Source organism: Eumetopias jubatus, unplaced genomic scaffold (genome assembly GCF_037043125.1).
Source record: "Eumetopias jubatus isolate StellerSeaLion01/CBP00866 unplaced genomic scaffold, mEumJub1_p1.0 scaffold_5, whole genome shotgun sequence".
NCBI lineage: Eukaryota > Metazoa > Chordata > Mammalia > Carnivora > Otariidae > Eumetopias > Eumetopias jubatus.
The window spans coordinates 31,503,965-31,530,453 of NW_028274811.1; the positions used below are offsets into that span (position 1 = coordinate 31,503,965).

Genomic DNA, 26,489 nt, shown 5'->3' on the forward strand with positions numbered 1-26,489 from the left:
AGAAGGAGCCAGCCTACAGCCGTCTTTATTACCCCCTGCCAATCTTAGAGCACCAGACGTTTTCCAACATTCTCATCTTATTTCACCCTCCTTGCCATTTAAAGGACGCTTCAATTTTTTTTAAAAGATTTTATTTATTTATTTGACAGAGAGACACAGCGAGAGAGGGAACACACAAATGGGGGAGTGGGAGAGGGAGAAGCAGGCTTCCTGTGGAGCAGGCAGCCTGATGCGGGGCTCGATCCCAGGACCCCGGGACCATGACCCGAGCCGAAGGCAGACGCTTAACGACTGAGCCACCCAGGTGCCCCTAAAGGACGCTTCAATTATATCAACTTTATAATGAGACAAATCAGAGACACTCCCCCTCATCCCACACCATCCCGTTTCAGACAGTTTATATAAGAAACCCACGTCAAATACCTTCAGTCATTCCACCAGATAGTGTTTTTATTCCCAGATTCTGTAATCATTAAAAAAGCAATCTTCGGGGGCTGGGGGATGGGTTAGCCCAGTGATGGGTATTAAAGAGGGCATGTTCTGCATGGAGCACTGGGTGTTATACGCAATGAATCATGGAACACTACATCAAAAACTAATGATGTATGGTGATTAACATAATTAAAAAAAAGAAAAAAACAATCTTCAACTTGTGAAATAACATTTATTTATAGAGCAGTTACAAAAGGCTTAATTTAGTTACATCTCAATCAAGCCTAAGAAACAAAGAAGTGAGCAACATTTACAGCATAACTCCAAATCTCAGCTTTCCCCGTTTTATATTATGTCCACAGACACCTTTGACTCCTTGGTTGTGAGTTAACATTTTTCTTAGTAGAAAAGACAACAGAAAACTGGTAAACAAGTACTGGGATCTTCTCTGAGTCTCAATAAGAGGTCCCAAATCCAGAAAAGGTCAGGACAGCAGCTCCTGGTTAACAGAAGAGGTTTTCCATCATCCACAGGGTTGGCTGGTTCTCATTCCAAACTATTTAAGTCTCTTCTTTTGTCTAACCAAATATTCAGCACCTATAGTCAAGGCAGATAGCAAGGTATGAATCTTAAAAACTATAGAGATTTGAATGCAATTTTCTTCTTCTGCAATGAGGTTTGATTATGCTTTTTTTCCTTTTAAGTATGGTCCTGCCCAGAAAAGAAACCCCCAAATGTCACCTTCTGGCTCCATGTCTTACCCCTGTAGATGGAACAGTGTGAACATACATTAGTATCAACAGGTGTAGCAACCAAAAAATGGATAATGATTCCAGCCTTTGGTCTGCATGTTTAGCCCTGTGACTTGAGGCACTGGAAGCAGGAGCTCCAGTTATTTATCTATCCCCAGCTCTCTTGAGACTTCTCTGCTGCCTGTCTTCCTACACTACTTTACTTCACTATCTATGAAAGCTGGTCCTACAGAGACTTAGAGTTTTCCAAAGCAGCAGGTACAACGTCAATACTCAGGGCCTTTAGCCACCTCTAAACATAAACTCTGAGAACACAAGGTCGCTTTAACATGACTCTTACTCTCACAGATTTTCTAAAATCAGATTCTAGAGGCTGTACTCCTTTTCCTTACAGCTCTCTACATACAGTACCTGAATCTGCTCCAAGACTTCTCGCTCCATCTCCACAGCCATATGGTACACGTGATGATCAGAGTCATTGTACATCACAGCATTCTGGAACATCAGCATCAGGTCCCGCTGGAACTGAGCCATGGTGCGAATCCGTCCCTTAGACAGATTCCTTTTCAAGCTAGTTAAGTCCATGGGTCTGCAGGTGGCCAAGAGAAACCACAGGAAATCAAACCTTTATGTGGGACCTAACATGCTCTCTTGGAGAACCAGCTCTTAATTCCCATCAGATAATAAAATAGCAACAGCAGCTAACATTTGATTTTTTACAATAGGCCAAGCGCTTACCTTGCCAAGTACAAGGTACTTCCTATATTAATTCACTTGGTCCTCTCAGTAAACCTATAAGCTAGGTACCTTATTATCACCAACCGGCAGTGGGTAACCAACGCTAAAGAGGTTAAGTACTTGTTCAAAGTCACACAGCTTGGATTCCAATTTAGAGGTAGCCTGACTCCGGAGCCCACAAACCCAGCCACTATAGGAGGGGTGCTGGCCCCACATACCAAAGTTGCAAAGAGCTCCAATGATTAGTCTGTCACAGAGGAGTTACTGACTGTTCACCATGTGTAGTCATATACTAGTTGTTTAATCTGCTTCTCTTACTATATAATCAAAAGCTAAGAATTTTTTTCTCCTTTTGTGGAGATGAAGAGTGTGAATCAAGTGAATGTTTAGATAAATTACTATTTGATGAGACACAGAGAGTGGGTATATAAGGGGAAGACACAGCAGTGTAGAAAGAGGACTGAACTAGGAGGTTAAGAATCTGGGGTTTAGTTCTAGCTCTGCTATTCACTGTTGATCACCCGAAGTCATAAGCACCTCTGAGCCTTACTTTCCTCACGTATAGAATGAAGGAGTCTGTCTGCAAAGGTCCTTTCCTGAGCTTTTACACTCTATTAACACACTGGCTTATGACAGCATTTTAGATGAATTATGCTATAAAAATCCAAAATAGTGCTATCAACCAGTGTTTGTAACAACCATCTGGATTACCATCTTTGCCTTAGCATACCTATAATGGTTTTTTTTTAATTTTTTTATGTTATGTTAATCACCATATGTTACATCGTTAGTTCTTGATGTAGTGATCCCTGAGTCACTGTTTGTGCATAACACCCAGTGCTCCATGACCTATAATGGTCTGATGAATATAGTGTTCGTTTTAAAGTTTTGCTCCAAAAGAACAGTATCAAAACTATCAAAGGCTACGTAAGATTATGACGAATGGATATTACTTAAAAATCAATACTAAAAAAGAAAAAAGCCTATTACACCATTTTGTTCCCTGTATTCCTTCTCAAATGAAGACCAAGCTTATCATAACTTCACAAACTTGCTCAGATGTAAAATACATCCTGCGTTTGTAACTAATGCAATGAAATAAAGAAATGATCAGGGCTCCTGGCTGACTCGGTGGCACATATGACGCTTGATCTCGGGGTTGTGAGTTCAAGCCCCATGTTGGGTGTAGAGATGACTTAAAAACAAAATCTTTATTTTTTTTAAAGAAAGAAATGATCTAATAGACCAGAAATAAAGTATGAGAAGACAGATACAAAAGCAACCAACCTTTTCTGACCCCTTTTCCACTGACCTTTTCACCACATCCTTGTATCCTGGGGCCTGCCTTTCTGACACAGGCTTCAGAAAAGGATTGCTGAACCTGTTAAGGGACAATCTCTGAGAGGATGAAGAAACCCTGGAAAGTCATTATAAATGAAAAGAGTGGCTGTGAAGGCCAAGAGTGGCTTGGATACCTACCTGTGACTGGCCACCATCTTCCAGACTGGCAGGAGAGTCTTCTTAAATAACAAGTGATCCTGAACAGGGTGACTCTGGCCTAGATCAGACCTATGGGATGAAACGGACAGAAAGGAAACAGTAACTTCACACATGGTATTCTGTCTCTCCCAGGTAGGTAAAGAGATTTTCTCAATATATAGTGCTCCTTCTTAATATGGGAAGGAACTAACACCAGAAATTAAAACATATTGAATGCTTCCATAAGAGACCCCAAACTCTACAAATATTCTCTTACTGGTCACTGTTACCTTATGAAGTAGTTACTTTTTTTTTTTTTTTAAAGATTTTATTTTATTATTTATTTGAGAGAGAGAGAATGAGAGATAGCACGAGAGGGAAGAGGGTCAGAGGGAGAAGCAGACTCCCCGCAGAGCAGGGAGCCTGATGTGGGACTCGATCCCGGGACTCCAGGATCATGACCTGAGCTGAAGGCAGTTGCTTAACCAACTGAGCCACCCAGGCGCCCGAAGTAGTTACTTTCTACTACCAATCTACAATTGCTTCTGTCTTTTGGGCTCTTGCTGATTTGCTCTTCAGCACTTGTGACTCTAAAAAACTGGCGTATGAAAGTAGTCTTTGTTCACTGATGCTTCCCAAGTGCCTGGCACATAGTAAGTGCTCAAATATTTCACAGTATTAAGTATTTCAAAAATGAATCTGGTCCTACATTTATGCAGAAACATGCCACATTAATAAGTATTTCTCCTACATTTCCTGAGAAGGAAATACTTGGTTTCACATCTTAGGGAATTCTCTTATGTTTCATGTGAATGCTACATAATTTACATATTTCTCCTTTTCACTAAGAAAATACCTAAGAAAAATTCATTTTTCCTCATGGCCCTTTCTTCTCTGGGCTAAATTGTCTAGTTTTTTTTTCTTCCAGGTGCTATTGTCCAATGTTTTATTTCATCTTATAATCTTCCCAGTTGACAAGTTTTCTTTTTTTTTTTTTTAAAGATTTTATTTATTTGAGAGAGAGAATGGGAGATAGCACGAGAGGGAAGAGGGTCAGAGGGAGAAGCAGACTCCCCGCTGAGCAGGGAGCCCGATGTGGGACTCGATCCCGGGACTCCAGGATCATGACCTGAGCCGAAGGCAGTCGCCCAACCAACTGAGCCACCCAGGCACCCGACAAGTTTTCTCTTTACTCCAAAGTTTAACATTATGTTATACTTCCCACACCTAATGTTTTACACTCTCTGTGTGCTTTATGTACCATACTGTGTGTGTCCATTTGAGCACAACTCACATCCCATTTTATCTTTCTACAAGTTGAGCAATTCCAAACAACTATCCAGTTTCAGGATATAGTATCTCATCTGCATCTCTATTATATACACAAAAATCAACTTGTCCTTAAATCCAGAACCCTATCAGAACAAGGCATTTAAAGACCAAAACAAACCTCTTCCTTTGTTTCTGGTCAGTTGACAAGAATGAATAATATAGTTCCTTGGTACCAGGGTATTTTTGTTCATACAACCACACAACAGGTATTAAGTTTCCATTATATGAAAGGTACTGCCTTAGATTTTGTAACCTCATAATCGAACACTTTTGAAATATTTTAAGAAATAATCCCTAGCTTACCTTTATTTCCAGCTATTTGGAAATGCATGCCAAGCAACTACAAGTAAAAATGTGGGAATGGAAAGGACCTGCAGGCTCAGAGTGGCGCTCCACATGCTCTACTCCTATTTTTCCTAAGGTTAGTACCAACTAAGGGAGAACCAAGAAAAGAGGAGCCTGGAGAATGTCTATCTTTCAAAGGAGTTTTAAGCTTGCCTGATTATAACATACGAACTCAGCTTTCTATCCTCCCCTTAAGCCATCTGGCCAAGGAAACTCAATTACTATTATCTATTGCTTTCTAATAAATATTCCATGTTTATCCTAAATCCTAAAACAAGAGTGTGGATTTTGCCATTCAAGGTACTAAAATGTCATGAGATAAAATGTCCCAGATTAGAGATTTCCTATTTTTTGGATAGTCATCATATGCCTGCCCTCTGCTCATACTTACACAGAGAGTTACAGAAAAGCAAAGGAAGCAATTCTTCAACAACCTAGGTATTAAGCTGTGTTCTACCTGCATAACAAAATTTTGAAATCTGCTATTTAAAAAACAACACTTCATGCTATCTTCTCTCAGTAGATGGATACAAGACCAGGCCCAGAAAAGGAACTGTTTATTACCATAACAAAAACAACTTTTTTTTTCTGATTTAAAAAGAAATTCCCTTTACTAAAAAAAATTAAGATTCCAAGGTGTGCCCTTTAGCTTCATAATTATTTATAAGAAGATAATTATATAAACAATTTCCCAGGATCTGTGAAAAAGAAACAAAGGAGATCGAAAGTTCAAAATAATTTTTATTTTTTATTTATTTATTTTTTTTAAGATTTTATTTATTTATTTGAGAGAGAGAGAATGAGAGATAGAGAGCACGAGAGGGAGGAGGGTCAGAGGGAGAAGCAGACTCCCCACCGAGCAGGGAGTCCGATGTGGGACTCGATCCCGGGACTCCAGGATCATGACCTGAGCCGAAGGCAGTCGCTTAACCGACTGAGCCACCCAGGCGCCTCGAAAGTTCAAAATAATTTTTAATTTCAAGTTACAAGGAGCTGTTTTAGTATTTTTGAAAGAATTACAGTTTCAGTATTAGACTTGAGGGACAATCTGAATGAGCAATGTTTCCTGAATAAATATAGTAATGAAAGAGAAAGGTTATTGAGGCACCTGGGTGGCACAGTCGGTTAAGTGTCCGACTCTTGGTTTTGGCTCCATTTGTGATCTCAGGGTTGTGAGACCAAGCCCTACATCAGGCTCTGTGCTGAGTGCAGTTTGCTAACGTTTCTCTCTCCCTCTCCCTTTGACCCTCCCTGCTTCACACACGCTCTCTCGCTCTCTCTCTTAAATAAATAAATCTTAAAAAAAAAATAGAGAAAGGTTATTTATGAAAGAGATTCTCAATGTTGATGAAACAGATTTTTTTAAAAGTAGGCTCTATGCCTAACATGGGGCTCAAACTTACAACCCCAAGATCAAGAGTCATACACTTTACTGATTGAGCCAGGCAGATGCCTGAAACAGATTTGTTTTATAAGAGGAAAACATAAGACTTCTATTTATACAATAAAACTCTATTTAATTCTACTTCTAGGGTTTTCCAATTTTAATTTCCTTTTATTAATTTATAAAAGTAATCCATGTTCATGGTAATGAATTCAAATAGGGATAAACAGAAATAAAAGTTTGAATCTTAACAACCTTGGATAAAAATCCATACTTACAACTTTGAAGAGGTAGCACGGCTGAAAAGGGTATCCAACAGAGGAGTCTCTGGAATGCTGAAGCCATCATCACACTCACCTGAAGAGGGCTGGTCTCCCATCTCTGACACATACCCTTCACCCTGGTCCTCCTCTTCGGATTCTTGCTGAACCTCCCCCTGGGAATGCCAGGAAACAAAGAGAACGTTAGGAAGAGATTTACTATCTGCAAGGTAATTTTACTTGCATGGGGTAAGTGAAGGCTGACTTTAAGGTAGAAAGGCTCAAGGTGACTTAACTAGACCTTAGTCAATGAATTCTTGGTAACAATTTGGCTGGAGAACTGTGGTTCTGTACCCCTAGAAAAAAATAAAAAGAGCAATATACTAATTTCTAGATGGACGCTGTATTCTTTTAAAACTGTATGATTTGTGGCCCTGGAGTTGCTGGTCTAATATTCATCATAATGATATTCTAAATTTTATTGATTGCTCACTGTGAGCCAGGCACTAAGCGAAGTGCTTTACATGAAATGTCTCACTTAAACTTCACAGAAAACCTAACGTAGAGAGAGCACTACTATTCCATTTACAGCAGAAAAAACTGAGGTTCTAAGATGTTTACTGACACACCTAAGGTCACACAGTTAAGTGGTGTTGAAACCTGGATTTGCACCCAGGGAGCCGAACTCTCTGGGGTTAGCCTATGTGCAGTAACTACTGTGTTCTGCCTCCCTGGGCAGAGGACCAATCAGCCAGCTGGTTTAAGTTACTCACCTCTTCACTCTCCCTGGATAGTCGCTGAATTGCACAAATATCTGAGGGAGCTGGAGCCACGTCTGGCCTTCCATTTTCTTCCAGTGACTTCTCAGCTACCAAGGGTTCTACCCTTGCTGAAGGCTGTTCAGGCTCTCTGCATGACTCTTCTCCTTCAGTAGCTTCCATTTCCCTTCCCTTTTGTTGTCTGGTACCAGATGAAAGACAGCAACCTTCACTTGATTCTTTGCTGCTAATGCACAATGGCTCCATTAAATAAGCTACCTGCAATCATAGTATGAATAGGAACACCAGTAGAAACCATTATCTACATATCAATAATGTTACCTGATTACACTGCCACTATGACTGTTTGAGATGCAGATTAACTCATCATTCTATCATTTAAAATGTGTAAAATAGGGGTGCCTGGGTGGCTCAGTCATTAAGTGTCTGCTTCGGCTCAGGTCATGATCCCAGGGTGCTGGGATCCAGCCCCGCATCGGGCTCCCTGCTCAGCGGGAAGCCTGCATCTCCCTCTCCCACTCCCCCTGCTTGTGTTCCCTCCTTTGCTGTGTCTCTGTCAAATAAATAAAATCTTAAAAAAAAATAAAATGTATAAAATAGGGGTGCCTGGGAGGCTCAGTTGGTTGGGCGTCTGCCTTCGGCTCAGGTCATGATCCCAGGGTCCTGGGATTGAGCCCCACGTCGGGCTCCCTGCTCAATGAGGAACCTACTTCTCCCTCTCCCTCTGCCTGCCACGCCCCCTGCTTGTGCTCTCTAATAAATAAATAAAATCTTTTTAAAAAATAAATAAAATGTATAAAATAACTCAGATACCCAGATATTGAACTAGTTGCTAGGAACCTAATAGTAAACAAGATAGACATGGTTCTTGCCTCTTCAAAGAGCTTGTGCTCTAATTTTTCATGTCAAGTGTCAACTCTGATCAAATTGGGAATGGCAGTCTAGAAAACTGCTGAAAATTTTGTCCGCCACAGACGATGCAGAAAGAAGTAGCAACACCATAAAATGGATTCTTGCTGATCTTAACCTAGGTTCTTCTGAATGTGTGAAGGTGCCACGTAAATATAGTGTCCAATTCAGTTTATTTCTGGCCTTCAACCCTAAACCAGGGTAGTAAGGACACTGTAAAATATTGCCTTGAAGTCATAATGTTATAACCCTCAAAGAGTTCAGGTGTCACCTCCCATGACTCCGAAAAATGAATTGCAAGAGATATTCATAAGGCAGTCCTGCATACGGAAATTCCACTTCCTATGACCTTGGGCTCCTAATGACTGGGATCTTAGAACATTCGGTCAGAAAGCACATATTCAGCACATATTGTGTATTAGCACCAAGCACTAGAGTCATAACAATTAACTTAGCTCCTGCCACTGTGGAGCTTGCATTTTAGTAAACAATATTAAGAGTGGTAGAGGGGTGCCTGGGTGGCTGTCGTTAAGCGTCTGCCTTCGGCTCAGGTCATGGTCCCAGGGTCCTGGGATGGAGCCCTGCATCAGGCTCCCTGCTCGGCAGGAAGCCTGCTTCTCCCTCTCCCACTCCCCCTGCTTGTGTTCCCTCTCTCGCTGTCAAATAAATAAATAAAATCTTAAAAAAAAAAAAAAAGTGGTAGAAATATGTACGGGCAAGTATTCTCTTAGAAAGTTGAGACTCTTTCAACTTTGGAAACAATGGTTCCCCATTACCTCAGAGAGAAAGTGGAGGAGATTCTGATGGCTGACTTGTTCTGCCTCTTCCTGAGATTCCTCACTGCCTCCGTCCCCCACAAGCAGCTCACTAGGTTCTCTCCCTGGGCTGCTTTCCTCTAGTTCCTCAGCCCCTGGCGCCTCAGTTTCTCTCCAGCTGCCCACATCAAGATCCAGACTGGAATCCCATGAGCTGAAGAGGGACCTGCAGTTGTTGCTCAGCTCAGAGTCATTGGGATAGTCTTGCTCCGAATTGAACCAAACCCACTCATGCCCCATCTGTAAATACACAGAAAAATGCATTAAATTCACTCATACCACTACTTCTAAGGCATTTTCATCTCCAAACTTCAGTGGAATGATAAGGGATCAAAAACTTCTTTCTACTCACCATGACAAAGAATAAAAGCTAGGTGAAGGGAGACATCAGGAGATGAAATGTTTGTCATTAGGAATAAAACGAAAAAGCCCCACGTCAAACAGTGTAACAGAGGTATTACCCAGTAATTTTTTTCTTGGGTTTCCTCATACTCCAAAAGAAAGGAACAGGAGCATAGCTAGTTGAACAGAATTCCTCTATCCCAAATCACCCTTAAACTCAACTGGAAGACAATACATTTGAGGGACAAGAGATATTTTGCTCAGTGTAGACATTTTTAATCTACCAACCACTGAATCCTCAAAACATACTTTAAAATTATCTGTGGCATTCTTCTGGTCATATCCAACTCACCTCAAAAAAGGACTACAGTATCAAGTTTTAAAAGTATCTTCCCTTCCTCTCATTACACTACACTATCCTGGTTTTCTTATCCCTTTCTCCTCTCCCCCCTTTTTTTTTATGGAGCCCAGCGTGGGACTCGAACTCATGACCCTGAGATCAAGACCTGAGCTGAATTGAACTCTTAACTGACTGAGCCACCCAGGCACCCCACTCCTCTCTTTTACAAGTTGCAGTTAATCCTTCTATGTTCTTGCTTGGCCTCTGCTTCCTCATTAAAACTTAATGTCTACGTTTTGAGGTTTCAACTTTGATCTCTACTTAAATAGCTCCCATAACTCCACCTTTACTTCTCATATGCTGGGCTAATTTTTTCCATGTATCCAAAGGTCAATTCCCTTTAGGTGCCCTATCCTCTGCTTCAACTCAACATTTCTAACCAAAATCACTTCTCTTCCGATCTCCAAAATCATTTGCTTTCCGAAATTCCCTTTTCCCCCTTATCAACACTATTTTCCTAACCCTCTTTACTTCTCTTATATTCAGTAAGCAAGCCCACTTCTCAATTTCCATCCACAGTCATTTTTCTCAACGCCCATCCTCTGTTCCTGAATAAATGCTATAGCCTCCTGGTCAGTTTCTTGACCTTTAATCCCCAATCGGCTGTTAAGCACATCTGTTACCTTCTCTACCAACCCAAAGTCTGCATCCTTTAATGGATCTCCTCTACAATCTTCTCCCATTTTTAGGGCTTCACTGCTTGTATCACATGCCAGTTTATAGATTGCTTTGGGAATACACTATACTTTTCCTTTTTTTTTTTTTTTTTAAGTAGGCTCCACACCCAGTGTGGTGCCCAACTAAGGGCTTGAGCCTGAGATCTAGGCCTAAGTTGAGATCAAGAGTTGGATGCTTAACCAACCGAGCTACCTAGGTGCCCCTATACTATAGTTACTAATCTTCTAATTCTTGGATTGACTGAATTCCTTTCTATCACCCCACAAGACTGTATCTTCTACTTCCTTAGAATCCTAACAAACTTCACGGTTTAAGCCAGAAAGATCTGTGACTTCTAATATGTTTCTTAAACACATCTTTTTCAAGAAAACTCAATGCACTAGACAATTCCCTATTAATGTCCATTTCTGTATAATTAAAGGCTCATAACTGGTTCATTTCAGTTATTTTTATTTAGTAACAAAAGTTGGAATAAACTCAGATGATAAATTTCCTCTTAAACTGATTCTAGCCTTCAAATAGCAATGAATTCTAAACTACACAAGAACCCTACGTATAGAATCAGGAAGGAAATAGTGCCACACTGTTCCAGAAACACCATCTGCGAAGAGAGTACACTAAGTGGGACAAATGTCTGAGATAAAAGTCAGTGCTGCCTCTGTCCGTGCTCTAATCTTCATTAAAAGCAACGCCATGTACAGAACTCTGAAAAGTTTTCCCAAACATTCAAGAAAAACTGAGTAAGATCATCCTCAATACACAATGCAACACTTTAAAACATTAATTATAAATTCAATCTTGGTTACTTACCTGGAGTTCTCCAGGCTGTTGAACAGTTCATATTATAATACCACTTCCCCCCCATCATTTCATTTCCCCAGATGATAAAAAATTATCGTGCAGAAAAAAAATCTCAAGTTTCTCACACACACATATACACACAGAACACACCAAAGGCTCGAGTTTTCTTTTCTTTCAGTTTATTGTGTACACACACACTTCACAGGTGTTTTTTTTTTTAAAAAGTCTGTACACTTCACCAGACAGTACAAACTAGCTACAATATGCTAGCTACACATTAGGACATTAACACAGCCCATGATTTTTGCCCTACAACAGGCAACTGTGCTACTCCAACTCTCTGAGAGAGTTTCCCCAGCTCATGTCACATGGCCCAGGTGCCTCCTCTTCTGTAACTTCCACTTCTGGAACTGGGCCGACAAGCCCAAGCTCTATCTTGTTTACTTCTACTTCAGGTTCAGCTCAATGAGGATACTCTGAAGCTTCACTTTTTCATCTTCATATCTGCTTCAATGGCACAGCGGCGCCCCCTGGTGCCCCCATCCTAGATGACAGGCAGACAAAGAAAGGGCGCATGAGTGAGCTGATTAGGAGGTTAAGAGAAAAGTTGCAACAATGCTGGGGATGTGGTTTCTTGGGGAAGAAGGAAGAGAATCAGCAGAAAAATCCAGGAAATGAGAGGTACAGATCTATCTTCCCACAGAGTGGGCTAAAAAAACTCCTGGCAGTAGTTTGTGAGAGGAAAAGCAGGACAGAGTATTTTGCTCCTGCCCACCACAGAGATAACTGGCGTTCACCTGGGGTCCCAAAGAATGACTATTAGTCATCCCACCCAGGCCCCAAACCATGTTCAAAGGAACAGGTAGAGTAAAAGAAAGGTGGGAGGGTCAGAAGGGTAGTGGGTAGTGAGATTCTTGGCTAACATACCTGTCCAGCTGTTGGTCCCTATAAGAAAGGCCTTTCCTGCAGACTGACCCTGGCACTAGTTCCCTAGCACCTCCTGACAGGTGTTTTCCATGAGATCAGGACAATCAGAAGGCTTCTTTCCATCTGCTGCTCTCTCCCTGCAGCCCAGCTCCTTCCTCTTGTGCAATATTTTGCTGTCTTCAATAGATAAAAGTTCCTATTAACCAGCTTTGCAACAGCCAGCCAATTGCTTGGGGATCCAGAGTCACTGTTGCAGGCCAGTAAGAAAGAAGGGAGATTACAGTGTTCCGTCCGTGGTACAGGCTGATGCCTGTAGGCAAGATGAATTAGTGAACACTTTTGCTGGGCTAGGCCATTTTTACATTTCTAACATGCAAGGACTCTAAAATTTTCAGAGCTCATGAACGTAAGTTGCCTTTGAGGCGACATTAAAAATAAAAATACCACCTTGCATTTGTTTAACACTTTAATTTTTTTTTTCAAGCCAGTTCCATACCTTGATCTCATTTTATCCTCACAACATCCCTGTGAGGTAGGCTGGACAGGTACCTCTTAAATTAGCTCCATCATACAGATGAGAAAAACAAGGTTGCAAGAGATAATCCGGTTAGTTTAAGATCATGTGGTTTTCGAGCTGATGCTCTTCCATTACATCATGCCTCAGTACCCCATAATGAACACAGAGTCAGAGGGTCGTTCAATTCACAGAGAACAACAGTAAGTCTTTAGGGCTAGCTTTACTAAGTTTATCTCAAATTCTACTAGCCACTACTGTATGCGGTACTCATTGTTACTAAGATCCTTATCTTAAATTTTACTGAGTATTTGTGTATCAGGCAACTTAACATTAGGGGAAGAGAAAAAAATTACGTGCTGGGTATTTGCTGGTGTGAGGAACACTTATAAAAAGCCAGCTAGCAGCTGCTGCTCTGAGCAATCTTATTTGTAGAAAAGAATTGGCAAAAGGTGGAGTCAAAACTGAGGAGCAGGTACATCCCAGATCCTTACCAAGAATACCTCATTTCAGTCCAGTGAACTCATAAATAGTCCCTACCCAGCCCACACACACACACATGCAGAAAGACAGGAATGCAGAAAATGAGAGATTCTTATTCAACGACCTGAATAAAGAGAAGTTTAAGACATTGCCACAGTCTGCATGTTGAATTTCCCTCTGCCACCCACCCCCAGCAGGAGCTGAGAATCTTTGTGGCAACACCACCCCTTGCAGCCATTCAATACTTACAAAGAGAGAGAGAAGGAAGGCAGGAGAGCCCATGGGGACACTGTCCTGTTAGAGGACAAACAAACACTGATCAGGTTCCACAGAAACTCTCAGCCGCAAGCACCCCAAACCTCAGGACAGAGACACAAGCACCACACACACAAAGACAAAATTTAAAAACTCAAGAACAAGAGGAAAGAGATCCAAAAGCAGTGTGGCCATTATGCTTTCTGGAACAGGAACTGATGGTCCCCAACTGCTGCAAAAGTCATTTCCCCCACCTTGCAAGCACTCACTCAGAGAAATTAATAATGCACTCATTCAGCTCACAATTTTTCATGTGACTGACTGGGCATTTCAGTCACACCAAGTGTCTTCAACGCTTGGATGAGTACATCCAAAGAATTATATGTCTGTATACCACTGGAATATAGAAGCCCAGCAGTTACCAAGTACCAAGTAGTAACCTAAGGCTCCTTGGATGCTTCAGACTTCTAGCTCTGGAACACTGGTATACAGGCTTTTTCTTGGTCTCCTCACCTTCTCTGAAGAATCCTGTTTGCGGGTAGAATCTCTCCCTCGAAGACTTTTAGCGCTGATTCCAGATTCAGACGTCTGCATAATCAACTGTGTGGCAAGGAATTGCTATAGGGAAAAAAAAGACAGTTGGCCCTTGAGACCTGATCCAGTAGGAAAGAATTAAGACAACTGTAGCTTCATAAATAGAACTTCATTTAATATCCGTCTGCAAACAGCATTCAAATACTTCTTGACTGATTCAAAGTTTAGCATATTAGGTTTTATTCTAGTTGTGCATGCTAAAGGATTTAAATGCCAAATATCTCTAAATTTTTGGCTGTAATACAGAATAAATCTCTCTTAAGAATGAGAAAGAGAAAAAAATCTACATGAACCAAAGGCCATTAGGTAATTTAACTTAGAAGACTATGCAGATATAGACAACATCCCTTGAAGTTCAATATCCCAAAGGGTGCCTGCTAATGTAACTATAGGACATAAGTAGATTATCGGTGATAAAAAGGAAGAAGAAACCATTTGTTGACAGTCAATTATGTATATACTTAATGTAATTTTAAAATATGCATTCAGGGGGTGCCTGGCTGGCTCGGTCGGTGGAGCGCGCGACTCTTGATCTCGGGGTTGTGGGTTTGAGCCCCGTGTTGGGTGTAGAGATGACTTAAAATATGCATTCACCAGCTTATAAAAAATTTACTTCCCCCAAATATTTAAAAACTTCCAGAAACTGAAGTATTTGCCCAAGAAAGGCAGAATATTCTCATAATTCTTTTACCAAACCAACATGAGAAAACCAACACAAATCCATCAAGAACAAAATTTTATGTTCCTGTGTCCCTTAAGACTATTCTAATTAAAAGCCACCAGCACCCTTTCCTGACATCAGTATGAATCCTTCCCCTGAGTATTTTCTTTCTTTCTTTCTTTTCTTAAGATTTTATTTATTTGACAGAGAGAGAGTTAGCGAGAGCAGGAACACAAAGAGGGGGAGTGGGAGAGGGAGAAGCAGGTTTCCCACCGAGCAGGGAGCATGATGCGGGGTTCAATCCCAGGACCCTGGGATCATGACCTGAGCCGAAGGCAGATGCTTAATTAACGGCTGAGCCACCCAAGGGCCCCCCCCCCACAAGTATTTTCATTTCATCCTTGCTAAAACATTAAAGATCCTCAAAGTACCTGAATCTGCTCTAAGACATCTCGCTGCATTTCTACTGCCATATGATAGACATCGTGGTCTGAGCTGTTATACATTACAGCATTCTGGAACATCAGCATAATATCACGCTGAAATTCAGCTGTGCTGCGGATCAATCCATTTTCAATGTTTTTCTTAATAGTTGACAAATCCATAGGCCTAAAAACAAAACAACAGCAACAGGTAAATGGAGGGGAAGAGGAGTCAACTGGATCCAAATCTTTTATTACCACACATATCTTCTCATACATACCCCTTAGTCTTAGCTGCCAGGACTGAAATGCCAAGCCCTCACCCCACAACGTGCACTTAATCCAAAAACCAAAGTCAACCTTTATAAGAAGTATCAGCTAAGAAAGGTAATAAAGAGGGTTAATTCTTTTAGACTATCTTTTGTGATCCAGCCACTGAAATGATCAACTTACCACTTGGTCACCTTTACTCACATCAAAAACACTTGCTTTAAATATACCGTCTAAAGTAAAAATCCACTAAACAACTTACAATTCAGGCAAGTCAGCATGCTGAGAGGATAATGGCTTACCTCTGTACAATGCTATGGTAGCCAGGTGCTATATCATCTGTAACAGGCTGCAGGAAGACATTGGCATATCTGTCCAAAGAGAGTAAGGTGCAATTACTGACTTATCCTTCAGAAACAGAGGTGGAGGGCATCTGATTTAAGTAGCTGAAGGTTGTAAAAGTCAAAGCCCCCAATCCCATATAAACACACCCAGACTTTTTCCTAATCACTAACACTGAGGAGGAGCAGGAGAAAATGTTCCTACTGATTGGTAAAACTCACCTATGATTAGCTGCAGCTCTCCATACAAGCATGATAGCTTTCTTCCAGATTTTCTGTGCCTGAATAGCTTCCTGATCTTCACTACAGACAGAGCTGAAATAAAAGAAACAAAGGGGTCCCACTAGGCATAAGTCAAAAAAAAAAAAAAAAAAACCCTAATCATTTTTTTCTCAACTATTAGTTCCAGGCCAAGAAAGGGAAGAAGAAAAAGTAAGACTGAAGGAAAAGATCTTCTACTTCTCATCTTCACTGTCTTGACCTCAAAGAAGAATCTCAGATACTCACAACTGCGAAGATGCAGGGCTGCTGGGGATGGAGTCTGCCAGTGTATGGGACTGCAGCGTAGCATTGTGAATGCTAAAGCCATCATCACTCTCGCTCACGGGGGGTTCATTATCCATTTCTGACAAATAGCCTTCTCCTTGATCTTCTTCCTTAGCCTCCTCTAGGCTGGCCGCTTCACTGACTCCATCTTCCTCCTCATCCTCACCTGGGGCATCCTTAGACACAGTGTGCTCCGGTCAACAAATGCAAGCAAAGCTATCCAGCAAAGCATCATTAAACACGATCTTTTGGGTTAGATCAGTTCTAGAAAATGGCCTCACACTGCGTCCTGACTGAGCCCTCTATCACTTATACTACCATCTAATGTACACTCACCGTTTAAGTAATATAGAACCTGGACAAAGAATAAGACCCAGGATCTTTTTAAAAGGAAGAAAAAAAAAAGCTACTTACTTAAGACTAAGCTAAGAGGCGTTCCTTCTTTCCCCTTGCTCTTGAGAGGAACTCTGACCCTGGATACAAAGTTATCAAAAATAGTTTTTATTTTGTGTCTCCTCTGATGGAGCAAGCTCACATCGCATTACTTTAAATCTGTTTGTTACTACTACTTTAGTAACTCTAAAAAGAAAATTCTGGATAATTTTCCTTGGATAGTCTAACTAATAATCTGATTTCTCATATGTTCTCCCTGACTCTGGCATCCCTAATTTACTTCAAATCACTCTGGAGATCTCAAAGCTTCGCTGTGCATTATGTGCATAAGAAAGCTCTGTGTGATGTTCACAAACTCTTTCAGATGGGAAGCACATGTGGCCACAGTACTGCCAGTATGCCTAACTGTCCACTGCAACTTTTCCCCACGCAACTCCTCACCAGTCTCATCTCAAAGAATAAGATGCACGTTTACTATAACTCATTAAAAAGGTAGTGCTATCGGGAAATCTAGTCACACAGCAAGAGGAATAAAGAAAAGTCTGAAATACCTTTATCTGGCTTCCAAAAATAGTCCCTGATTCTTCTTTCAATGAGTCTGCAGAGGAGAGAAAGACTACCTGAAGATTTTTCCACCTTAGCCTTCCCCTTCCTATGGACAATAATCCCCTGCAGCTCTCCTTTCCATGCTGACCTATTCTACCTCCTCTACTTGCCCACAACCCACAATCCCTCAGAAGCCAAAGCAAAGGATTTCAAGTTAGTTACAGAGTACAGATATCCTGGCCTTATTATTTACCTGACATTTCAAACTTGTGCTGAGTCTCTGCCTCTAAAGGATCTTCGATGGGATTGGAGCCATGGGATGGAGACAACATGCTTTCAGGAGATGCCTGAAGACCAAAAAGAATAAATACCCTAAGTACCGATACATCACTTCAGCTGACAGTTTATTTTTCAATGACGAGACTACAGAAGAAATTAGTCCTGCCCATGTAACAGGAATCTAAAGGTCACCTTTCAAGGAACAGGATAAGCTTATATAGCCATAATCATACCTGTGGGCTTTGGACACATCAACCATGTGAGAATTCAGGAATGCAAGAGGAAAACCAAAGGCCTAAACAGGCACTTCTTACCTAAGGTATAACCCTTCATCCTCCCAACCCTTGATTTTAAATACCTCTGTCTTCACAGTTGTAAGTGGAGTCTCATCGCCTTTCCCACTGGAAACATCTGCTTCAGCAATCTCTCCAGTGGCAATACTTCTAGGTTCCTCGTCTAAGTCCTGACTCCTGAGTTCTGGTGGCTCCACACTTGGGGCTGGAACAACTCCAGCTACTATTTCAGGACCTGAGATGCCTTGTTCTGGTTCTGCAGGTTCCATTTTAATCTCAACACTGGGCTCCCTGATGTCTACCAGTTCATGGATTCCTTTGTTTTCTGTTTCCTCAAAGTCCAGCCTTTCCTGCTTGACTGTCATCTCTGGTGCAGGGAGAGATACTGGCTTGTCCCGCTCCTGCTGGATAGGGTGCTCCCAGGGGCCAGGCAGGGACTGGGGATCATCATTTTCTTCACAGAATGACAGTGCTGCTTCTACTGCTGCCACATCCAGCACTTCAGGATGATCATCTACCTGTCCCATAATACACACACTGTTGAAGTCACAGAAATAAGCCCAAGTCCCTCAATTCTGTTAGCACCAAATGAGATGGCCTCAATCTGTAGCTTCTCTCTCCATCTTCTCCATATAGAAGCAACCAATGGACAGGCTCCTGTCCTGAGCAAACCAGAAACACAGGGATGGCTGGGGAGATGACCAGTGTGAGCACCAAAGGGCTTTGGGACTAAAGAGATGGAGATGGACAGAAGCAGAACTGCTGTTTATGTAATTCTTACTAGAAGAAACAAGGAGAAGCTGAGGAGAGAAGCCTATGTAGGACTCATGAGATTCTTTTGGGCTTTGCTGAAAGTTACCTTGTCCTCAATGATGGCAATGATGTCTCCAACAGTCTCAAAGTCCAGCTCTTCACCTGTGTAGGACACAGCAATATCCATCTTCTCAGCCAGATCTAAATCTTCCTTCCCATCTATACTGGGAGGCTTTGATCCCCCAGGGGCCTCTGCTACCCCTGATCGGAAACACTCTTCTTTGATAGAATTGATGATCATAGAGATTTCGCTGCTATCCATGGAAACAGTCACAGTATGTGGGTCCCCCACAGCTTCCATGGGAACACAAGTGTCAGGCTGACTCACTGAATAATAGTAAGAGAAAAGCATTTCAGAACCTCATTTGATACCAAGTGACCACCTGGACATCAACCAAAGCTATAGACAGGTGTCAAGTACCCACACACTTAAGCTCAGAAAAAGTTACCTTAGATCTACATCTTTGTATGTTTTCTTCTCCCCAATTTTATCTAGAAAGTAGGGTGAGAACACATTCTCACGCCCACTCATATTTGTATATTTAACCCTTTTCCCCCAAAACGTAAATGCCCACCCACATCTTCTCAAATTCTTGTTTTTCTAAGGATAAAGACAGTACATGTCCATAGAGAACAGAACAGAAGCATCTGAATTGGAGTTGATGCTCTTGGGTCAGCTTTCTCTGACTGAAGCTCAAAATGAAATTTTGGACCTAGTGGCTGCTCAGGGCGTGGGTCAGGGACGCACCTGGAGCTACACTCTCAGGAGTGGAGACAGCTGGAGCAGAGGATGGTGCTGGCAGCGCAGGCATCATGACAATGGTAGCCTGGGACACAGACTCTACAGGGGGTGGCACAAGTTTAACTGGAGGTTCACTGGCAACAGTAGTGAAGGAAGCAAGAGGAGTGGTGAACTGTGTAGGACCAGCTTCTAAAAGCCGGGAAAGAGTGGGAGCACCTAACAAAGAGTACACAAAATGAGGTAAGAGGAAAGCACGTGAACAAGAAGCAATAGCCACTTTAAGACTCAACCAAGAAAAGTTTTAGTCTCAAAGAATGAAAGAAACTCCTCTGTCGAATAAGCTCATTATCTATATCCTTACTTTTTCCAACCTTACTAATAAAGATCTTCTTCCAAGTTAGGAATGACCCAAAGCACTAGAACACACAATGTGTGTGAAAAATTGGTGGTAGTTTTAACCCCACAAGAAAATTTAACAGTAACAACAAAATCACGAAAAACTGGTATGAATAAATCTGTCACTTCTGCAGTTAAGCATGCTATAAACCACCCAAACTCAACACCATTCAAATATCCATATCTAAGGTTTAATATTTTGTAAAACTTTTTTTCTTGCTTTACTTTTTCTATCTCACTTAATTCTCATAACATCCTTGTGAAGTACACACACTGCAATTAATAAAAGAGGAAACTAAGGTTCACGAGTTAAATCATTTATCCAAGGCCACAAAATCAGTATGTGGCAGGCTTGACACCTAAATCCAGCTCTCTGGCTTCAAATCTGAATCCCCTGCACTATAACCTCAGGTATCCCTAGCACTTTCCATAATTTTGCAAGCGCCAGGGAAGCAGCTTCACTACTAACCTCACTCTTCTCATCGATATCTATGCTGTAGTCATCCAGAGCTATCAGTACTTTGAAGATAAGAACGGATTTACAATCTGGGGCACTATGTGGTTCAACAGATAAAGTAGCACCAAAAAAAGTTGGGCTTCACATTTACAATTGACAGGTGCTTACTACTGGAGGCTAGAAACCAAAGACAGTCAAAACTAAGATCAACTGTGAAGTCTATGAAGTCAAGTAGGTAACGGCAAAGTGTTGACTTACCTGAGGCAGCAGGGGAGGCCGCAACAGTGTTGGGTGTTTGCTGCATTTCCCCACCATGTATCATGGGAAGAACCCCGCCTACCTCCAGGAGGACACCTGTACTGTTCAAGTGGCCAGAAGCCACAGCCATTTCACTCTCATTGACCTACCAGGGAAGAATAGAGGTGAAGGCTACACTCAAGCTTTCCTTTACTACCACTTCCCAAAAAAAGCTCCAGCAGTTGACCAAACTTCATGAAGTTAATATCCAAAGAGAATAATTTCAGACCCAAGGGAAGCTCTAATTTTTAAAACTTATTTGACAAGAGTTCTCCAGAGAAGAGAACTGAAATAATTGTGGTTTCAGATAACTCAGGACCCAAGGATACTATCAACTTACTGGTTTTTTGTTTTGGTTTTTGTTTTTTAAATTAACATTTAATTAGGAGCTCTCTTTCTCTTTTGAACTTTTTTTTTTTCCCATGTCATATTTTCGATCCCAGGCACTCCCTTCCAAAGTACTAAATCACCACAGCTCTCAAACACCCACAGAAGTCTCCATACCAGTCTGGGGCTAGTAGGCAGGAGGCTGCCCTTCTTCAAGAGCTCTGACAGCAGAGGGGAGGGGGGTGGAGTTGCTTTCTGTCCAAGCATCTTTTTCTGGGGTGAATCATCTGTTACTGGGGTCATGGGGGCTTCTAAGGGTGCAGAGCCTGGAGGAAGGGTGTCAGGAATCCCAGGAAACGAGGTGACTGGGGTACTCGGCAAAGTCCCAGGGGTTACCTAAGAGACAACAGAGAACCTTTATCTGACTTCTCAAACTCTGGAAGGTTCCCTACTAATCCGGATGGGTTAGTGTGTCTATTACTTTATTAGTCCTGAGTGAAATTGCCCAGAAACCCTCTACCCCTCCTGCTCTCAGCCACTCATTTCTTCCCCAGTTTTTTCTCTTCCACCCACTCAAACCCACAATGATCCAAACATTCCACCCAACCTGCCTTTTACAATCTGCTTAACCACTACCAATATTCTATTTACAAGAAAACTATCGCTTACTCCCGGAGGACTTTTATAAGACTAGTTTACTTACAAACAATTCTGTAATGTAATATTTTACCTATCTCTCAAAAGGTCAAAAGGCTCAATGTTTTTAGGTCCATCCTTATCTTAGAGCACAGAACATGGCAAATTAAATCTTTAGCATTCAGACCAAGAGAGGAAAATGCCTCTAAGCCAAAAGTGGTTTCCTCATTACTCAGCTCTCTGCTGGCTTATTGCCCCTTTGCTGATCAATTCCTGCAGGTAAAAACATACTCACTCCAGAGGTGGCCTCTTCCATAGTGGTTGCAGTCAAGTCTCCAAGTGGATAATCACCTCCTGGGGAGGCAGAATCTATAGGAGAGCGGACCATCACGGTGGGTAATCTCCGAGGGGGTGTTTTTACTGCTTGACGAGCTAGAACATAAAAGACAACAATTACTAAGTCTTCAAGAGTAAATAAATGGAAGTAAACACTACTCTATTATAATAAAGGACAAATGGGGATGTTGCAGAATTAAAGCAGCATTACAAGTTTGGATTAGAAACCTATTAACACTTCTGGGAGACAGGTTACTTACTAAGCAAACTCACTGAACTATCTCAAGGGTCCTTGAAGTAGGAAAGTGGTTTAAACATTCCTCAATATCCTCTTCAACAAGTTATTAAGTTTCTGCTTTTAACAAGAGGGAAAGACCTCACTGGCTCAGAGCATGTATTCCTAGACTTACAAATGGTTAAGTTCTTATCCAATGAGTGGGCTATTATTAATCTTCTTACAGGGCTTTGAATTCTAAAAACTTAATGATGTTCAACATCTATATGATAAAGCTCTTGTGTCCTAAAAGGACCCAAAGTCTAGGGAGAACTGAGCAGAACTCATTTTCCAAGAGCTTCTTTCTTGGATATAAAGTGATGTTTTTATTCTGGTAAAAGAGAAGAGGACATAGAAAAGCGCACAAGAAAATCGGCATCAGTAGATTCTATCTTACGAGGTAGTGTTCAACTGTTACTAGCATGCAGTACTGTATAGTTAATTGTTAAACAGTCAAAAGGTTTGGTTTACCCTGATATGCAGCATCCGTAGCCTTCCTCTTTACTTCAGCCTCCTCTTCCTCCAATTTCTTTTTCCTAAAGAGGGAAGTAAGAGTATGATCCTAGCCAGCTCTAGTTCCTCTGTAGGTCACAGTGCCCTCACAAGGAAATTTTTTGCCAGGCTAGCACAAGGCCTAAAAAAGAATCTTTACCAGCAAAAGAGGAAATGTTTTTAAAATTAAAAAAAAAATTTTTTTTTAAAGATTTTATTTGTATGACACAGAGAGAGACAGCAAGAGCAGGAACACAAGCAGGGGAAGTGGGGAGAGGGAGAAGCAGGCCTCCCGCCGAGCAGGAAGCCCGATGCGGGGCTCAATCCCAGGACCCTGGGATCATGACCTGAGCCGAAGGCAGACTCTTAACGACTGAGCCACCCAGGCACCCCTAAAAATTTTTTTTAAGATTTTATTTTTTTTAAAGATTTTATTTATTTATTTGAGAGAGAGAGAACGAGAGACAGACAGCATGAGAGGAAAGAGGGCCAGAGGGAGAAGCAGACTCCCTGCTGAGCAGGGAGCCCGATGTGGGACTCGAACCCGGACTCCAGGATCATGACCTGAGCCGAAGGCAGTCGCTTAACCAACTGAGCCACCCAGGTGCCCCTTAAGATTTTACTTTTAGGTAATCTCTACACCCAATGTGGGACTCAAACCTACAACCCCAAGATCAAGAGTCGCATGCTCTACTGACTGACTAGCCGGGCACCCCCAAAACGGGAAAATTTTTAGTGTACTGCCTAACTGCCAGTTCTTCATAGGCAAACTGAAGCACCTTTCAAGTTAAAACTAAGTTATGTCCTCACATTGAAATATTCTATCACATTACCTTCTACAAGTCACTCCCCCCTCCCTGCTACTAGGCCACTCTGCAGCTTTTCCCTTCCAGAATCACTCAAGTCTAAAGGGATGGCGGATGGAGGAGATAAACCAGATTACTTGAGGTGAAAAGGGAGTAAAACGAGAGAGAGGTGTACAAAAGGAAGAATAATATAACCCACATCACAATGTCATTGCAAAGCTCATCCAGTCTGCTGTCCATGTGCCCAGCTTGAATTAGTTCTGCATCTCTTTTCAGCCGTCTAGAAAGAGAAATCAGTTACCTGGGTTTTTCAGTCTACTATTTAAAAAATTCTGACCAGTATAAGAAGTCAGCCCCTTTGGTCTCTCCCAACCACCTGGTATTCTCTCTGATAAGTACCTATATTTTTCTTGGGTTTCCTTTATCACTTTCTTTAGTTCCTCAACTCGTTCAGCAGTCAATTTCCTAACAATGACATCTTCAACTGTTTCAACCACTTCTCCCTTTTCACCCCGTTTCCGTCTGTAGAAAATTTAAAAACAAAAACATACATTTGAATAAAAGAACATCTGTTCCCACTCTCAACTGCTTTCTTTGAGCCTCTCCACCACTTAACCATAGATAACTTCTGCTTTATTTTTAATCACCCAGTAATATTAATAGATATAAACCAAACATCCTCAGTGAACACTTTCCACTAAAGAGATGTGGCTTGAATGCCTGGCTTTGTACTCACTTTGGGGTCTCAGTGGTCTCTAGAAGCTCTGAGTACTGGGAAGCACAATGCTATGGAAAAAAGGTAAAAATATGATGAGCAAGCCTGGAGCAACCTTTCAAAGTTTTACCATATCAGACTAGGCTTAGAGAGGAGAACTTTATGTAAGGTATGAGTGGTTTCTAGGAGGGCAAGTTACTCTGCAGTCATATCAGTTAAAAATACTCAATACCAGGGGGCTCCTGGGTGGCTCTGTTGGTTAAGCATCTGCCTTCAGCTGAGGTTATGACCCCAGGGTCCTGGGATTGAGTCCCACATCAGGCTCCCTGCCAAGCAGAGAGTCTGCTTCTCCCTCCAGCAACCCCTGCTTGTGATCTCTCTCTCTCTCATGCTCTCTCTCAAATAAGTAAAATCTTTATTAAAAAAAAAAAATAACTCAATACCAGGACACAGAAAAGGAGTTTTCTGACCTAGAATTCGTATATTTGGGGAAAAACAACCCAATAGCCAATATTTAGAGTTAATATCTACTGAGTAATCACCATATGCAAGGCAATGTGTTAAATGCATTATAGGTATTACCTCGACCAAAACTTTAGAACAATCCTGAAGCAACTTTTTTTTTTTAAAGATTTTATTTATTTATTTGACACACAAAGAGAGATAGCGAGAGAGAGAGAGAACAAGCAGGGGGAGCGGCAGGCAGAGGGAGGCGGCGGCTTCCTGCATGAGCAGGGAGGCCGATGTGGGGCTCGATCCCAGGACCCTGGGATCATGACCTGAGCTGAAGGCAGTGGTTTAACCAACTGAGCCACCCAGGCGCCCCAATCCTGAAGCAACTTTTATCTCTACTTTACAAATGAGAAAACTGAGAATCATGGTTCAAAGATTCTAAATGAAGTGATATTAAACCCAGATCTTCTAACTCCCAAGCTTAGACTCTTATATATTATGTTACACAGATAAGAAAAGTTTATGATATGAACATACATTGATGAACTGGCAAAGAGTAGGAAAAATGAAAAGGTATTCTCAACTATGCTTCCTCTTCACGGTATAAAAGCCTTGTGATTAAAGGGCAGGGCCTGGAAGGGAAACCCACTTCACATCTCTAAGATTGCTCTAAAACAGCACTTGCCGGGGTCCTGGGTGGCTCAGTTGTTGAGTGTCTGCCTTCAGCTCAGGTCACAACTCCAAAGTCCAGGGATCAAGCCCCGCATTGGGCTCCCTGCTCCGTGGCGAGTCTGTTTCTCCTTCTCCCTCTCCCTCTGTAGCTCCCCCTTCTTGTGCTCTCTCACTTGCTCTCTCTCTCAAATAAATAAAAATCTTAAAAAAAAAAAAAAAAGATAAAACAGCACTTGCTTGGGAACTTACTTTTTGAGAGAACCAGTCTGGAGGGCGGCCAGGTTCTGCAAATGGCTTGATAGCTCTGCTAACTGATACCCTACACAAAATGAGAAAAGGCTATTACACACTAAATAGGAGGGGAAAAGGGTGGTGGGGGGAAGTATGCTAAGAGTTCAAGGTCTGGAGTACAAAATTTAGAATGATAAACTGCCACCAGGAAGTACTCGGAAACATGTGACCATGGAAAATGACACAACCACTTAAGGGGGGACACCTGGGTGGCTCATTCAGCTAAGCATCTGCCTTTGGCTTGGGTCGTGATCTCAGGGTCCTGGGATCGAGTCCTGCAACGGGCTCCTTGCTTAGTGGGGAGCCTACTTCTCCCCCTACCACTCCCCAACTTGTGCTCTGACAAATAAAAAAATTTCATTTAGAGGGAAAGAATCATTGCGAAAAAGTTTTCCTAGGTGATATATTTCCTGGGTGAAGTGAAGGTATTAGAACTTAGTACATTATCATTCCTGCTCATTTGGGCAAGCATTTTTATGTTGATTTTGATTCTTTTAGAAGAAATATATCTTTTGAAAAGCAATTTGTAATGTATTCTAAAGTTATCTTTTGATCCACTAATACAACTCCTAAGAATCTATTAATAAAAAATAATCTAACAAAGAAGCACGTATCAAGAAGAAAGCACCACGCAGACGTGATCAGACTGAGGAGCAGTAGGTTTTTCCTAAATGCCTGCAAGGGATGTTTAACTTACAATATTTCACCTCTACAAAATATTAAGTAGACCATAAAAATAATTATAAAATATATGTGGTGAAATGGAAAATATACACCACATAATATTAACTGAAAAAAAAAATGACACAACT

At 41.6% G+C, this 26,489-nt stretch overlaps 1 protein-coding gene across 6 annotated transcripts in view; it reads right to left on the reverse strand.

The window, feature by feature from the left end:
- Positions 1-738: 738 nt before the first annotated feature.
- BRD8 (bromodomain containing 8) overlaps positions 739-26,489 on the reverse strand; it is a 34,336-nt gene continuing 8,585 nt past the window's right edge. Inside the window, exons 3-28 of one of the 6 annotated variants that reach the window (XM_088023267.1) lie at positions 25,636-25,705; positions 24,283-24,332; positions 23,946-24,068; positions 23,746-23,826; positions 22,720-22,784; positions 21,934-22,070; positions 21,180-21,398; positions 20,637-20,781; positions 19,532-19,741; positions 18,830-19,110; positions 18,036-18,488; positions 17,652-17,745; positions 17,404-17,450; positions 16,421-16,635; positions 16,136-16,228; positions 15,875-15,943; positions 15,312-15,489; positions 14,139-14,243; positions 13,620-13,664; positions 9,187-9,465; positions 7,496-7,759; positions 6,741-6,898; positions 3,402-3,491; positions 3,235-3,303; positions 1,596-1,773; positions 739-1,029 (exon numbers count right to left, since the gene is read on the reverse strand). In XM_088023267.1, coding sequence (XP_087879393.1) covers positions 979-1,029; positions 1,596-1,773; positions 3,235-3,303; positions 3,402-3,491; positions 6,741-6,898; positions 7,496-7,759; positions 9,187-9,465; positions 13,620-13,664; positions 14,139-14,243; positions 15,312-15,489; positions 15,875-15,943; positions 16,136-16,228; positions 16,421-16,635; positions 17,404-17,450; positions 17,652-17,745; positions 18,036-18,488; positions 18,830-19,110; positions 19,532-19,741; positions 20,637-20,781; positions 21,180-21,398; positions 21,934-22,070; positions 22,720-22,784; positions 23,746-23,826; positions 23,946-24,068; positions 24,283-24,332; positions 25,636-25,705 — 3,769 coding nt within the window. In that variant the 3' untranslated portion in view covers positions 739-978. Of the gene's footprint in view, positions 1,030-1,595; positions 1,774-3,234; positions 3,304-3,401; positions 3,492-6,740; positions 6,899-7,495; positions 7,760-9,186; positions 9,466-11,608; positions 11,991-13,619; positions 13,665-14,138; positions 14,244-15,311; positions 15,490-15,874; positions 15,944-16,135; positions 16,229-16,420; positions 16,636-17,403; positions 17,451-17,651; positions 17,746-18,035; positions 18,489-18,829; positions 19,111-19,531; positions 19,742-20,636; positions 20,782-21,179; positions 21,399-21,933; positions 22,071-22,719; positions 22,785-23,745; positions 23,827-23,945; positions 24,069-24,282; positions 24,333-25,635; positions 25,706-26,489 lie in introns of those variants that run through there. The other 5 variants (XM_028103535.2, XM_028103542.2, XM_028103540.2 and 2 more) reach the window with 5 other exon arrangements.